The following is a 16761-nucleotide window of genomic DNA, read 5'->3' as shown; positions in this document are numbered from 1 at the left end:
CTGTGCTGTGAAAAATCTGAGAGAGTCCTTGAAGAGTGAGTGACTTGTAATTTCTACCGTCCCCTTTTTGCACAAGTTAACGGGGACAGAAGCATTACAGTACTGTAGAAAGCACACACAGTAGTAGCTGTATTTGAGAGCCTAGAGACCACACGAACCTGCTGATGGACAGCCTGCCTGTTCATCAGATCTTCCACTACTTAACATTGTTGTTAAGGAGGTGGGGAAAAACACCTCCATTTAGCACTAAATCAACTCTAGGTGAATTCTCTGCCCTTCAACCTCACTCGGTCAGTTCTTCCTCTTTTCTAAGTGGATGTTAAGATTTTCAACATGCTGAAGAAGCAAAAGCTCTCATGATTTACACAATCAAGTTATACAGGTCCAGACATCAAGAGTGCTCCTTCAGGCAAAGAACTCAATTTGAACTAGAAAAAGAAATGAAGATCAAAACTGCCCTTCTGTTTTTCCTCTTCTTTGATTGTTGTCTTGCAATTTTTTAATTTTGCATTTTAAGAGCAATTCTTTACATCTCCCAACGTCTATCTTTTTTGGGTTCACACTTCTCTCTGGACTTGCTCCCAGAAACTCTATCCCGACACTTTATAACTAGCTAACATTTAATTAGAGCAAATGCAAGACTAGTGCAACCCAGACTTCGCTTTCCAGATAGCGAATGAGAAAGATGGCAGAGCCCCTGCCAACAAATTACATTATTCTTAAAAAGGCAGTGAAAAAACCCCACAACTTTGCATCGAAGAATGTGAGCTGAACTAACAGAGACAGTAAATTGAAAAAAAAAGTAGTTAAATGAAACAGGAAGAGGAAAAATGGGAAGGCCCATCACATCTTAAAAATCACGTGTTTGGGAGTTCTGTTGCAGTTTTCTTAGTCTGACACACTATTCTTGAAGTAAATCATCGTTACGTATTTTCTGTTTCATTTCATCACTTATGCTGTGCCAAAATAAAGAAGAATAAAGGTAGTTATGTCTTGGCAAATAATTTGAGATCAATCTGGTAGAAGGCTGGTAAAAGGAGTTAAATATGCTATTAATCTTAACTCAAATGCTTTTCCATGAGAAGATCGGGTGCAGTTGGAAGAGGGCAAAAAAACCTCACCAAACCCTCCCACCCATCCACCCAAGAAATCCAAACTAGATGCTACTGTATGTCTGGTCAAACAGATACCACGGAAAGCACTGGCATTTATAAGCCCACTAGTCCTCAGTATACAAATCTACATCAACTACAATATCCATGGGAGGACACTGTGGACAAAACACTGACCTGCAAGACATTCCCATGATTTAAAAGAGAACACCACCTTCTGCCAGTGCGTCAAGACCACATATTCTTTCCTTAATCAGTAAATGATGAAATCATCAACTTATAAAACTGAAATGTATTTGCTTGTTAAGTCAGCTCAAACAAAATATTTGGAAAAAGCTAGCAACAAAATATAACCTGCAGTTTAAACACAGCTCTTAAGTGCTGCAAAGTAAATACTATTTTAAAAAGGGCATGATATACATGAAAGCTACTTATGATGCTTTAATAACCTGGAACACAGAAAGCAAGTTACAAGAAAAAAAAAATCTGTAATCTTAAGAGCATTAGGAAACAACTACCAAAGACATCAAACAATAGCTTCATAAAGTAGATCAAAGTTGAACTCCGTAACTTATGAAATATACTTTAAAAATATACTTTAAAATACTCAGATTGAAGTATTTAAAAGATGCTGTTTCCCAATGATCAAATACAGACATCTCATTAGGTATGAAGTATTTCTGCAAAGCTAATTACTAGCATGAGTACAAGTAAATGCCTTAAACACAACACAAATTTTTAAGTCTGTTTTTCTGCAGGGTTCAGGGCCTCCAGCAGTATATGGTTCAGAAGACACACGGATTGTGCTTTTTTTTTTTTTTGGGGGGGGGGGGGGCGGTAAAAAAAGCCCATCTCAAACGAGATACGCAAGTCTCCTAAAACATTCTACTATGCAACAACAGAAAAAAAACAAGCACACATACCCATTTTTTTGTAGTACTCCTCCCAGGCCTTGGTATAGTCAACCTGCCCTGCTGGTGCTGGATTTGGCTGATCGCCTGAATTACATTAAAAATAGTCAAAATAAAACTACTGGATTTTGTTTCATACATAGAACAATTTACAATCAGCTGAATTTTTCAGTAACAATCCCAAATAACATCACTCAAATCTGACACTATAAACCCATGTGGTACAAGCTACTACAAATATAAACAAGTAGTAAAAGACACCACAAAGAAACAAAGAATCATTTAAAGCGTTCAGTATGTTTTCAAGATTCAGGAAATGCGCACCACTCACAGTACAAAATACTACCTAAAATTTAAGCAGTAAGCCTCATCCAAGCACAACAATTATACTAATACAACTAAATACTACAATTGTAATTGTCCTAAAACCACTGAAGTGATGCAACTGTTTAAGCAAATGACTATCAACGGTTTGGCTCATTCCACTTTTACTTATGACTGACTGCACTATGTAGATGCAATTAAGTCAGCCCAAGTTGCAGCAAAATTCTCTTTGGAGTATATTACATGATAAATACATTACCCTTATTATGGCTGAAATTAAGAAAAGCAACGTTGAAGGCTGTAAGCAAGTTTTCCAAAAAAGCCAGCTACCTTACAATAAATTTACCCAATATATGACAACAATAATAAAAAAATAATGGGGCATCTACACTCCCAGCAATAAGGAATTTATCCATTTTACTAAACAGCTACCTTGTCCATTAGTTTGGGTTGTAGCCGGTCCACCAGGAGGGGCTGCAGGTGGTGGCTGTGCTTGCTGCTGATAGTAGTGAGCATAGTAAGCTGCCCATGCTGCTGAATTGGGATCTGTTCCTGGCTTACCTATGAAAACAAACCATAAGCATTTATAAAAGTAGTATGAACGGAATGCTGTCCTCAATTAACCCTGTCCTAAGCACTCATATTTTCCTCCAAGGAAAAAACCATCTAGACCAAATAACCATGTACATCCTGTAAGTATCTTTTCTTTCTAGCACAAACTTTCGATTACGTTTCAGACAAGTGTACTGTACAAAGCATACTTTCATAAGACTGATGAAATAAAATCATTCTAGAACCCTTACTACTACAATGTCATTTATTAATTTTTAAATGTGGTAACAGAAACAGATTTTCAAGTTTAAATAAACAGTCATGTTACTAAATGGTAGCAACAATGAATCATTCAAGCACCAAACAATTTCAGTGGTTTTACTTTTGTTATAACCTCACACTAATGACACTGGCAAGAGGCGGAGGAGGCATGCCAAATACTTATTTCTGAAACAGAAGAATACAAGTCTTACTAGATATTTGCAATGCTTGTCAGTTAAACCTTTTAAGGTAACAGTAAAATACAGAGAGACATAGTATTTTAAGAACCTGAATCCCCATACACAGTTATAAAGCATCACTGTTTACTTACAGCTTTTTAGTGTAACAAATAGCAGCAACACTTGCATCTTCTGAAGCTAGCTCCATGCTTCCCTTATTTTTACCTACATCTAGGTAGGCCAACGATGCTGCTTCCTAGAGCCTTATTTCTCTGTTTTTCACATACAGCCTTTAGGAATGGCTTATTCTTGCTGAATCACAGAGATTAATTACATTACCAGATTGGCAATCCACAAAATCTGCAAATCTACTATTAGAGAATGTAATGTTCTATAACACAACCAGCACCCTTCAACATTATTTGCATCCTTGAAGGATAAAAATATCTACAAATAAATGCGGCCAACTGAGGAAAGAACTTCACATAAAGACATTGACACAACTGATACTTTAGAACGTGGGAATGGAAGTATATTTCCCCCAAAAAACAAAATAGGTAAGGCAGTGACTAATGGAAGAGAAAGAAGAAATCTCTTGAAAAAGGCATTCAGGGAGAAGAAATCTACAACGAATTTCTTGCAGTATTTCATTTAGCATTGAAGTCAGATGTAACCACTTAAAAAGCACACAGTAGTATCAGCATACAGAAAACAATGTTAACACGCTGTTTCCTTTTTAAATTATACTGCTTCCATCAACAATAGTGGATTTAAACTAATATGTACTATATTCTAACATTACCTGCAAATAGCAAATAAGACATTGCTCGGTTCCCCCCCTCCTTCCCCTTAGTAGCTACTTCTCTAGAATAGAAGAACACGGAGTGGGATTCATTAAATTTCCAAAGAAATCTGACTGTAGTAACTAGCTCCACTTTCACGTGACAAGAGGCAAGCATGGTTCTGGAGAAAGCACCTCTGAAAAAAATACTAAAATAACCCATTTATTACACTGAAATGAGCAACTAAGTGGACAACTGTACAAAACTCATCCAAGTAAATGCTAGTCGAAAGAAACACCAACTTCAACTGCACATAAGAAAACGTCATTAGATTTTTAAGAGGAGTATTTATCAAAAAAATGGTTATAAAATCATCATCAAGATGACATCAAGGTGAGTATTTGCCATTTTTCTTACAGATCTTTATGTAGATAAATTACTTTATAAAAAATGAAAAGGTAGTATGAAAAAAGGCTGTAACATTTTGGCAGTGGTTTTGGATTAAATGACACTTTTGGTATCCTGAGACTTCAAGTCAAGTCAAGTCACTGTGAATCATTCTACTTTTAAATAATGACAACAGGCATTTTTAAATACTAAACTGAATGCACGCAGAGCTACCTTTTGTAAGTTAGGGAAATGAAACCAGAATTGGTTCTTTGCCAAGAAAGGCTATATAAAAGACTTGAACGTGAATAGAACTCTCTGTAGATTGTAACATCCTCCAAAGCCCTCCCCTTTTTCACTAATGGAACTTGTGTCTGGACCAGTGGCTATCAGAAAATATGTATTCCATTTATAACAAAAAATAAAATTGAGATCTTTTGGCTGAAGTTCTGAAGAAGCTCTACCTCAAACAAATGAGGTACAAGTGACTCAAGCATCTAGCCTTACCACGCCTTCTGTGACTGCAGTTCCGTTTTCCCTCATGCTCTAGTCCAACCAAAGGATGTAACTTAAAGAAAAGCAGGATACTAAAACTTCGGGAAGTTGTAATTAAGTAAAAACTCCCGGTCTTGAAAAAGATAAACAGAAATAGAAGAAACAGGTTCTACAAAGATGGGTTTCAGAAGAAAATACAAAACTATTATAAGCAAAAGCTCAAAATACACAATCCTAACTAGGTTTACTGTATTAACACCAGCTCAACAGAATTTTTATCCCTCAAAAAGGACTGAACATAATACATTTGTATCACCCTTGGAGAAGCCATCCTCATATAGGTCAACAAAAGGCAGAGATATGCAATATAGCATGAACTGTGCGAAGTCAGGATCAGTGAGATTGTACGGGGCACTATTTAAAATAAAACACAAAGTCATTGACTATTAGGGGAAAAAAAACACATCCTCATTAAAGAGCTTTATGTAAAAACATCCATTGTAAGAAAAATGAACTGATTTGCTCAAAATCAGTTAACCGAGTCTTGCAAAAAGGTATCATAAATTGGGATGCAGAATCAGTAATGCTTAGTAAAGACGCCATATTCCAACTGTAACAACTGAATTTCAACATCTCACAAGCAACATGTGGAAAGTGTAAAACATACGTAAACCGACAATCAGTAAAGAAAAGCCTGAAGAATAGGAGCTTTTTCAGATTTACCAGTGTAACATGAAGTGTGAAACGTATATACTTGTAAGGACAAAATGGATATACTCAAAGTATATCCACACTACAGCAAAACTGTGACATTTCTTACCTGGATCTGGTGGATTTGGTGGCTGCCAGTGCGGGTAAGCATTTCCCCATCCTTGTGGAGCATACGGAGCTGGAGGACCACTAGAAAAGATCAAGTCATACATATACAATGAAAGCCAGTCCCAGGGTCACCCTACAAAAAAGGAAGCTAGCTGAAGCAGTACTTACTGAGGTGCAGGACCAGGAGGCCCTGGATTATAAGGAGCTGGGTTATATGGTCCCATGGGAGCCCCAGGACCTGGTGGCCCAGGAGGTCCATGTGGGCCAGGAACAACACCATGGGGTCCATGGGGAACAGGTGGACCCAATGGATTTACTGGACCCTGTAACAAGAGTAGCAGACAGATGAAAATAAACCTTGAAGTTCTCCATTTTTCAGCAGGTTAGAAGCATAAATCTGAACACTTTAAGAATATAATCTAAAAGGTTTGACTGTTCTCAAATTAAGACAAATTAATGTTTCCCTGGAGAAAACAGTCTTTCTGAAGATTAATTAGGCTTATGGCTAGTTAAATGAGTTAAAAACAGCTGTGGCAGTAATAGCAACTAAAAAGCTGCATTTATTTCAGTTCTTTCTTGAGGAAATAAAGAATTTTACAAATAAACATGGATTTTTCTACAAGCTGCATTAAAAAAAACCCACAAATTAAAACAAGACTATCTGTTTTAAAATAAACTGATATATCTAAATCTGGCTAATCTTGCTGATTAAATCTGTTTGTAAGATCAGGTACAAAAACCAGGTAGTAAGTTTGATTACATGCATACACATGCAAACTAAAGTGCAGTGAATTTAAAGAGTGTAAACTTGCATTAAAACTCTACCTAAACATACTGAGACTGAAAAACTAAACACAGTTTAGTAGCTTTAACAATATCAAGGATATCTTTGAAGTAATAAAATTTTTCATTATGCACAAAGCGGGCATCTTCAAGAACATATCATTAAAAAATACACTATATTACGTTGAAGAAAGCAACTGTTTCTTTCAAGTTTTTGCTTCTTTTGGTGCATCAAGTTAGGTTTATATTACTTTAAACCCAAATTACCATTTATTATTATCCATTTATTATCTGATTAAGTAATTTGGCGGTGAAATGGAAGAAAAGTCTCCACAAAGGAGACTTGCTTCCTACTCTGTTTAGTTATAATAGCAAACCAAAATACAGTTATACACTCACTCCAATCTTTTCTTCTATAAGTTGTCGTGCATAATCTATTTGCTGGGGTGTTCCACGGATAGTAAACATCTTCATGTTCGGATCCGCATTAGGTGGAGGATTTCTTTGAAGTTCTATTCTAGCACCAGACTGCTGGCTTATGCTTTTAATAGTTTCACCACCTACGATGCAACATACAGCTTTTATGATATGCATTAAAGTGAAAATACTAAGATTCAAATCAGAGAAAGCCAACTGCATGGAAGCTGAAGAAGTGAAAAGACACCTATTCTTATGAGCCATACAAGAACATTCTAACAACAATTAACAAAAAGCCTCTTCAGCGTCGTATAGAGCTTTGATTGCAATAAACTAGTAAAAATAAATTATTTTTTGAATTAAAGACCACAATATTGTTACTCAGAAAGAACAGCAAGGAATTCCTATGATGTTGTCTGGGTTTTTCCATTCATGTAAAGATGTAAGATTAGACATGAGTAAGAACCAACACCCACGGTTATCAGTAAATACAACCTTAAAGCCTAACCTCCCTATAAAGCAGTAGGCAAGCACAGATGTCAAAAAAACAAACCCAGCAGCTGACCAGATGGTGAAGTCCCCATTTTTTGCAGTGCACTAAAACCAGAAAGTTAAATTCCCTAAACTAGTTCCTCCCCTTACAGGATCCTGAGAAGTTACTTGTATCATTAGTAGGCATGAAGTTTTCAAAACAGGGGTCATTTGGCATTTAAAAAAACCCCAAAACAATCAACCTTCCAGGTCAAGAACTGAACTATGTCAGCCTATTTGCTGTGTCTGGAAAACATGTTACAAACAAAAGATTAAGATAACTCAAACGTTTCATTTCAAAGCATACAGTAAATTGTTTTTAAAACAAAATTATTTGAGAAGTAATTATTTTAACACACACACACATAAGTTACAGGATTCCACTGTAAAAGATCTTCACTGGAATATGTGAAAATTAGTTTTAAGAGTGAGTTACAAATGCAGTAACACTAGGCTAATCAAGCAGTATCAAATGCAGGTTAATTATAAGATGCATCATCTAAGAATCCACCAAATGCTACCAATGGAACTCAGTACTTATCACTTAAAAAAAAAAAGGGGGGGGGGTAGATAAATTGATTGGTTCTTGACTTTTAACTACTGAGTTACGTGTTTTGGTGAGGAAAATCTGAAAAGAATATTAGAACTGTTATGATTTAGCAGCATTATGTTACTCTACTGTACATGAAACTATTTGCAAAGGCTTCTCTTGAAACACCTCTCTAGTATGGCTACTTGTACAAATAGAAAAGCTCAGAGTTTTTTTAACTACACATAGATACACATATATAAGATATATTGCCTTTGCCAATGATTAATCCAGTTTTGCCAGTGGGAACAATAAAATTGAATTCCTGTAATCCACCAGGAGGCCCCATGTTCCAGTTGCCTTGGCCTCTACCCCTTCCTCGACCACCAGGTCCTGGTCCACCAGGGTTACCAGCCTAAAAAGAAAAAGCAACAAATTAGCATGTTCTATAAAAATTACTGCAAACAAATTATTAATACTAACTGGTTACATCACACCATTTGTTAAGAAAAAACTGATTTACTACTTGGATAGTTTTGACAGTTAAAGGACTATCTTTTCCAGAAGACCTAAATTACATTTTAAAATATGTTCTGTACAACTCTGCATATGAAAGATGGAGAAGGAAATGACATAGAAGAAAGCAGGAAGTTTCACATGCACAAAGATAGAATTTCTGTCTGCCTTCTGTAAATGCAGCAGTGGGGCTCATCTCAAAATAAGCATTTAAACCATCTTTTAAACACCAGTTACAACCAAAAGTAACAGCATAGTGGCTATTAATACAAGACAACAGAAGAAGCAGCTCTAAAACCAGCCAGATCAAGAACTGCCATGACTTTGAATCAGTATTATCATTATCATCCTGACACTTGCAAAACTGTAACTGTAAAAGCAAACATTCATATTCCAGACCAAACTTTGAAGTAGATTCAGATGACACCATTAAATTATCTTCTTTAGTTACACACTCATTTTTTTAAATTTTAAGTCTTTCCGAAAGTCCAGCAGGAGATTTTAAATGGTAAACAACATATTACCCAACCTGAACACTTCGAAGGAGATCTGTAATAATTTCTGCAGCATGCTGACATCTGTCAGGAGGCCCTGTGATTTGGGCTATTCTATCTGGAGTTGTTCCATCATCTGGAATAAAAATGAACTATTCCAGTATATGTAATCCAGTAAATTTACACTCAATTCACAGAAACTTACGGACATATTACCAACCTGGCTTAAATTGGATCCTAACACCAGCATCGTTCTGTATCTTTTTTATCATCTCTCCATTTCTTCCAATTACAATACCTACAGCAAATCGTGGTATTGGAACCTTAAAGAGAGAAAAAAAAAGTCAGGACATCGACGATGCAAATATTCTTACCAAATTCACACAATTAAAGGGTCACACATTAAAATGGTAAACTAGGGCCAGCCCTATGGCACTTAAGGCTTTCTGAAGTGTAAATTTTTTAATACCAAGTCACAAGCCTAGCAAATACTGGACAAAAGCATCAAAAGAAAGAGATCCTATACAGCACAAGTTCTCATAGTGGCAGCAATTCCAGTGGATATTATGCTTCTCACAATCAAAGAACAAAAGTTCTAAACGGGCCTAAAATGCAGATTCTAGCAGAGGAAACTTTCAGCCTCACCTCTGATGAACAGTTATAAGCTCATGACTTGCGTAATAGGTGGACTTAAATATTCTCCTGTAAAGGCCAAACTCCAATTTCTATAATGACATTATATACTTAGCCATATAACTTATTTGCTTATTTGATAAAAGACTCCAGCTAGCTGAAACTGTTCAGAACTGCTGGTAATGTAAAGTGAATGCTGCACACCATTTAAAGTCATAATTTCAGCAATGCTCAAGTAATACTTACATGACACAACCACTTTTGGAATCTGTTTAAGAGCTTTAAGTGGTATTACCCAGCTTAACATTTTAATGTTAACATCTCAAAATACAGTGAACAAGTTTTTCAACCGTGCTTACGTCTATCCCTTCATTTCCTCCTATTCTTGACCCATATTCGTTGCGCACCTCTCTAAAGCCACCTTGATCACGAATTAACTCCAGCACCATTTCCTTGGCTTGCTAAAAGAAGAGTGAAAGTTCATTTAGGTACTGCAACATCAGAATGGATTTTAAAATGCTCTGAATTCTGAAGGACTCCTTACTTGAACTTTATAAGGGTCTCCAGTTATCCTAAGGGGCTTGTCTGCACCAGTGTTCTGTGGACCATCTTGAATCATGACCATTTTGACACCTGCCCGCTCCTATTTGACAAAAGGGAGGTCAATACCCACTCAAATCCAGGTTCGATATTATCATGTTTAAAAGAAGATACATATATACCTGTAATTGTTTAATTGTCTCTCCACCTTTTCCAATAACTAATCCCGCTTTACTTGCTGGAATCATAATTTCTTGGACTGCATTTCCAGGTCCATCGCCGTGATGAAAGCCAGGTGCAGGTCTTCCCTTTTCAACTATCTGATCAAGTAATCTTTTTGCTGATCTGTGAAGGAATATATGCATTTATAAATTCACTTATTCCTACAAGTATTGTGTCCACACCTATTCTGCTTGGAAATTTTTATTTTTTTAGTTTGAAAAGTTTCTGCAGGAGAAATATAATTACTATCACTAGGAAATATGAGGCAAACTCAGTAAATCTGTAACAGTAACTTAAGAAACTAATTGCAAGATAATGTGGTAGACCTAAAGCCACCCTAGTGTCAGAATACAAAAGATGGTTCTTTACTAAACACGCGCAAGTAAAAGTTGCCTCCTCACACATGACCATCATCCCTGAATACAGTTACACTGATCAAACCTTAATTCATAACAGAGGATGGAAACCTTGTCCTTTAAGATATTTAAAAAAAATAAACCTGTGTTAATTAGAAGATATTAAATTGTTACAATTTACCTTTTCTAATGCATTAAAAAAAAAAAATCACCAGACAGAAAGCTTTTTCTAACTTTGCTTAATTTCAGTAGTAATTCAGGTTACTTCTCATTTGACAGTAATTTCTCTTTAATCTACTAACAGCCAATCTTAAGGCAGATCTATTCTATGTTAAGTTTTATAAAAAGGCAAAAAACCCCCAGACTGTAAAATAAACCTAGCTTTAACACCAAGTACCGTGATAGCTGCTGCTTGATTCAGCATGCAAAGTAAGGACATTTGTACTTGTCACCATTACCAGAATAGTGGACAAAAGCAAGTATGTATTTACCACACATGTAAGTCAGTTGCCATCAGAGTAAAATCATGATTACAGTACTAACATTAGTTAAAAACTCTTCCCTCTAATATGTGAACAGAATAAACTATAATTAGAAGAAAATTCCCATAAAGGAATGACTTCATTAACAGCAGCCTGCTTGGCTGCAACATGAGAGAAGAATGCCATGCTACTTTCCCAAAGGAAAACATGTAGCTGCAGGCCTTACCTGCAAACATGAAGTGGGAGCAACTAACATAAATGAGGTAATACCAAATATACTACTACACTTAAGAACTTTCCTAGCAAAGCCAGGATAAGTTGGTCTTCAAGTGGTTATATAGCCTCTGTGCCAGTAATAAAAAAATTCATTTACATTGCTATCATCCTCTTCCCTGAACACAGGAAAGCAAAAGTTAACTTTGCTAAAAGGTATTACATAGACATCACTTTCATAACTTTTGATATACATCAATTTATACCAAAAGACATTTAAGAACTCTGATGGTCTGGGCTTTGAGTAACTCCTAATCTTACACATTACTGACTGATCTTCCACATTTTCCCTGTGATCTTCCAATTTACGGTTAATAAAGAATTTCCTTTTAGCACACATTTCTTTTTAGTATATATTCACACATGTCATTTTCAAGCTGATATCAGTGCATGGTTAGGTAAGTAGTATCTACAACAAGATTTGGACTTGAAAAAGTTGAAGTTCTGTATTTTTGTCTTAAAATTCCAAGTACGTTGAGGGATCTGACTGCAGGTTCAGGGCCTTTTTTCTTACGTATACATTTAATTGTCACCAGACTGTCTCTTCAATAGAGGAAAAACATAGTATTACAAACATACTATCTAGATATTATATTTAGATCTAAAAAATGAAGTGTATTGCACAGTTAAATATGAACACATAGAATTTGTTTTACTTACTGAACAGACTCTGGTGTTCCAGTTAGCATACATGATCTTTCAGGCAGGCCTCCACTATCTACGGTCATAAAATAAAACCAGTTTAGCAGTAGTGTTAAGTCAGAAAGAGATTATGAAATGAAACATAATATACGAACTACTGGAACTTCACCGAAGTAGAATAATCAGCGTATCACAACATTTTGCATTTCTTTAGACCGTGATAGTCGCGATTAGCACAAAACATTAAAATATACCTTAAATGAAGGTTCTGGCAATTAGAAGCAATGATCAGCCTTCTGAACTTTCTATCAAAAACCCCCACCAAAATGAAGAAAGGAAAAAAAAACCACAAATAGTTACCAGGTGCAATCTGTATTTTACAGCCAGACTCTTGCTGTATACGTGAGATCTGCTCTCCACCTCTGCCAATTACTTGGAGAAAGAAAATATAGAAAGATTATTTGTATTAGCAGCATCTGCTAACATCCCTCACCGCACACCACCACCACATCCATACTACTTACTGAATCCAACCATCCCATCTGGAACTTTGTACTCCTCTGTCATCACAGACCTACAGAGAATATTAAATCAAACAAAAGACAACGACCATTCAGAGACCAAACTGGCATTAAATTTATATATATCCTCCCATTAAACTAAAGAAAGCTACTGCCCCCACTATTGCCCTGACTTACTTGCCTCCCGTTAACCTTAAAAGTCATTATGCAAGCACAGTACTAAGTAAACTAACAATATACAAAAGAGAACACAAAAAGTTCAAGTATAATACTAATCGATCTAAGTTTCCCTTCATCCTCTTTACTATTAACAGATGTGTGGTATTTTAAGTTTCATCTGTGTATCCATTGAAGTATGCTGAAAATACACAAATTTAGGCATCTCATCTACCAAAACCAGCCAAAGCATAAGAATAATAGTTGCATGTGGTTGTTTAGGGAAGAAATGAGTGGAAAAAAAAAGTTGTAGTAAATGTAGCTGACTGAGCAATACACTGTGTTAAATCTGAATTATATATTTTTTTTATTTTTAAATCCATTAGCTTTCCTTTTTGTTTACAAGATAGTGTCAACCCCTCCCCCTTCAGATCTGCTTCCAAGTTCTGGTTATGCTACCTATGCTCAAGTAGTAAAAAACAGCAACGCATTTCCCCTTTGCTAAGCTTGATGTACAGCCTAGGCTGCGAAGAAAAAGAGAAGCAACGTAGATGCATTTTAAACATTTGGCTTGGGATTTGCTGAAGCTAAATTTCAACAGATCACACAAATACAGAGTAACTGCTTTATGCATTGATACCACTTTTTCAGAAAAATTTCTTGAAACTGCTTTCTTTCAGTAAAAAGGAAAACTCTGCATAAGATGTAGTGCAACTCTTACCTTTGTTGTTGATGCATCGGTGGTAGCTGATTTCCAAAAGCTATAAACAAATATTGTTAAAATTAAATTTGAACAGCAGTATAACTTACAAATAAGCTTCTCCTTTGACAATAAAATTTAATTGTATCAACTTTTGCCCAAGTTGACTTTTTAAGAAGTGTTCTCAAGAGATTTACAAACAGCTAAAAAGATTCTCATCTGTTGCTAACAACATTGACAGTTTTACAAAGCAGAATCACACTGCTTCAAGAAAATAAGACAAACACCCAGCCATTCTTTTGATCTTACTGATTCAAGTTATCACCTACCAGAACACTGTTTCAAATTCTTGTTCTGACAATGTTACACTTGTTTAGTTTTTTTGGCAACAAAATAAAAATTACTTACAGTCATTCTGAGGAGCAACTTTCTTAGCATCTGGTTGATCTGCAAAATTAAGATTTTTTAAATTTTTTTTGCCAAGAAATTCAAGAAGTGTTTACACCTTTTAGTGTGAATTGTAACTTTCCAGTGTATTTTAGTCCCCCTTTCCTTTTTTTTCCTTTTCTTTCTTTTTTTTCCTCCAATTTCAGGGAGTTGATCATCTGAATAAAAGAAAGAATCTCTCGAACACTCAGCACTTGGTTAGTATAGCTGAAAAGATGTTAGGTTTTTCCGTATTATCTATTCAGTAGTTTAACAAAAGGCAGTTTTCAGAACACACTGTAGATTGCTCATAGATACCCAGTCACTGAAACTTAACTAAGACAAGGAACAAAGTTTAGCTCTATTGGTTGCTCAAGCTAATGATGCTTATATAGTAAAAAAGGAAAAAAAAAAAAAAAATCAAATCCATACAAAAATCAACAATGATTTAAAGAAAAAAAAATTCTGACAATGACCACAAATCTAGATCAAACATCTGAAAATACAACAGCATCACATGGCAATGCAATCTCAATCTGAATGTCGATATGAAATTCCTATCCAAATATCAAGCATTTCATAGCATAAAACTTCAAAAAAAAGCAGATTCAAAGCAACTACATCACTACCATCCAAATCCTTTCTGTACAGTAAAGGAATAAAAGGCATAATTAACCTGTATCTGAAAAGATAGACTTCTGATGCTTCCTTCCCACCCCAAAATAAAGGTTATATGAACCACCATAATTTATGTGCAGCAAAAACTCAGACACATATTCCAAGAAATATTTGTGTCAATCCAGAAAGATCCACTAGTTTATGTCATGTTTACATACTAAACACAGGTAATAAATAAAAATTCCTGCCTTTAAAAGGAGAGGGCATTCCCTCCCAGTGTGTTGTACTGCTCGGACTTGTCCAAGAGCCATCTACACATAAAATAAAAAGAATACATTACATATATCATCTGAAGCATCATTAGCTCATTTTTGTATATTAAAAACCTCACCGTTAATAGAAAAAAAAAAAACTTTATTACAGGACACAAGAACTCCTGATATAAAGCCTTAGTTACATTCTGTAGACTGAGTTTCATTCCTCTTAAAGGAAAAAAAGGCATTGCTCTTTTGTGAGACCTATGAGAACATTTCAACAAGCTCAGAGACTTCTTTCCACAATTTAGCCAGGATTTTGTGTGTATATTAAACATATCAAACCCTGTTAAGTTCAAACTGGCTGCTTAGTAAGAGACAGAAGACGACACACACACATTTCAGGAGAGAACTTTACTGCAGTATAAGGCAAATCCAAAAAGCTGCAACAAGTTAGAAGATTTAGGTATGATCTTATCAGGGTTCACACATGCTATAGGCTTAAATATTAGACTAAGCAAAAGTACGTACAAGGTAGAAAATTTACTTTCCTGTCTTTTTTTAAAGTCCTATGCTTTTACAATGAAATGCATTAATACTTCTATTTGAAACTGTGCAGTAATAAAATATAACAAACAACCAAATTTAAGGAGTGAGCACTTCCTGCTCTAATTGTAACGTACAAACTGTAATCAGTCCTACACAACAAAAGACTTAGAAAGACGTACCTGTGTAAGCGTTTCTCAACCATGAATTTATCAGCCCCCCTCCCCGACATACATTTTCCTCTTTACAGAATTTAAACCACATTTAAAATATTTTAGAACAGGCTTATGTTCACTTTAGGTTAGAGCACAATGGTTTAAAACAAATTTCCCCATTAAACTGAAAATGAAAAAGCACATCATGATCTATAAAGTGAACAAAATGTTTTTATGCTGTGCTATGGAAAAAAACAACCCACAAACAAAAAAAACACCTGCAATCTTTCTGGCACCGTGGCCATACTCAACAAAAATAAATGCAGCAGTATTGAGTGCATACCTCCATCCTCAAGAGGTCTTTTTTGTCCTCCATAACCGTAGTCGTTTGAATTCATTGATGTGCCAGCATCTCCTCCAATTTTTGCTGCAATCTAAACAAAAAGGCAGGTGTTGTGAGAAAAACACCCCCACACCAAAAAACCCCCACACCAACATTAAGTCAGCCCTCATTTATTCCAGGTCTTCTAAACGATTTTAAACGATTTAGACAATGTATATTAAAATGACCCCAAATAAGTAAATAGATGGCTGCTGCTAGAAACAGTTCTGCTCACAGAAATTTTATTTTTTAATGTCTTCAACGAGACTTGCTGCTTTCCTTCAACAGCAAAGCTTCCTGTATTTTCTTCATCGGTTGGAAAAAAAACCCTGCCCTTCAAACACCAAAAACTTTTTTCTAAAAGGGTTTTTTCCTTTTCTACCCATTCTTCACGAAACACTGCAGTATGTCACGGAAGGCCTGACCGCTAAAACTATTTCAAACCTTAGCAGTCCCGACTACACCGGATCTTCAAATATTGCCAAAACCGCGACGGATTATTACAGCCGAAGCGAAAATTTTGCCCGAGAAATAATGAAAACAGCGCCCGTGGTGCAAAAGCTACAAATAAAATTCTGGGATAAAGAACTTCCGAAAAGACTGCCCTCGCCGCCTTCGCTCCGCAGGCCGCAGCACTTCCCAACCGGTCTGAACAGGTTAGCGGGCACCCAGGGCGCCTCGGGGAACACAATACGGGCCGCGCGGCGGAGCCGCCCTCCCTCCCTCGTTCCCCTTCGCCGCCCGAGCGGCCCGGCAAGGCGCC

The 16761-nt window shown here is 36.1% G+C and overlaps 1 protein-coding gene across 1 annotated transcript in view; it reads right to left on the bottom strand.

Annotated features, from left to right (window-relative positions):
* FUBP1 (far upstream element (FUSE) binding protein 1) overlaps positions 1-16761 on the bottom strand; it is a 28632-nt gene that overhangs the window by 8656 nt on the left and 3215 nt on the right. Inside the window, exons 2-18 of the mRNA XM_009333900.1 lie at positions 15960-16050; positions 14026-14064; positions 13639-13678; positions 12765-12814; positions 12601-12672; positions 12259-12316; positions 10448-10610; positions 10270-10368; positions 10085-10186; positions 9313-9415; positions 9128-9228; positions 8356-8497; positions 7005-7165; positions 5991-6145; positions 5824-5903; positions 2780-2908; positions 2036-2110 (exon numbers count right to left, since the gene is read on the bottom strand). Of these exons, the coding sequence (XP_009332175.1) occupies positions 2036-2110; positions 2780-2908; positions 5824-5903; positions 5991-6145; positions 7005-7165; positions 8356-8497; positions 9128-9228; positions 9313-9415; positions 10085-10186; positions 10270-10368; positions 10448-10610; positions 12259-12316; positions 12601-12672; positions 12765-12814; positions 13639-13678; positions 14026-14064; positions 15960-16050 (1660 nt within the window). The remainder of the gene's footprint in view (positions 1-2035; positions 2111-2779; positions 2909-5823; positions 5904-5990; positions 6146-7004; positions 7166-8355; positions 8498-9127; positions 9229-9312; positions 9416-10084; positions 10187-10269; positions 10369-10447; positions 10611-12258; positions 12317-12600; positions 12673-12764; positions 12815-13638; positions 13679-14025; positions 14065-15959; positions 16051-16761) is intronic.

This window comes from Pygoscelis adeliae, unplaced genomic scaffold (genome assembly GCF_000699105.1).
Source record: "Pygoscelis adeliae isolate BGI_AS28 unplaced genomic scaffold, ASM69910v1 Scaffold10, whole genome shotgun sequence".
Lineage (NCBI taxonomy): Eukaryota > Metazoa > Chordata > Aves > Sphenisciformes > Spheniscidae > Pygoscelis > Pygoscelis adeliae.
Note: the sequence above shows the minus strand (reverse complement) of the source record. Positions and strands in the feature narration are given on the sequence as shown.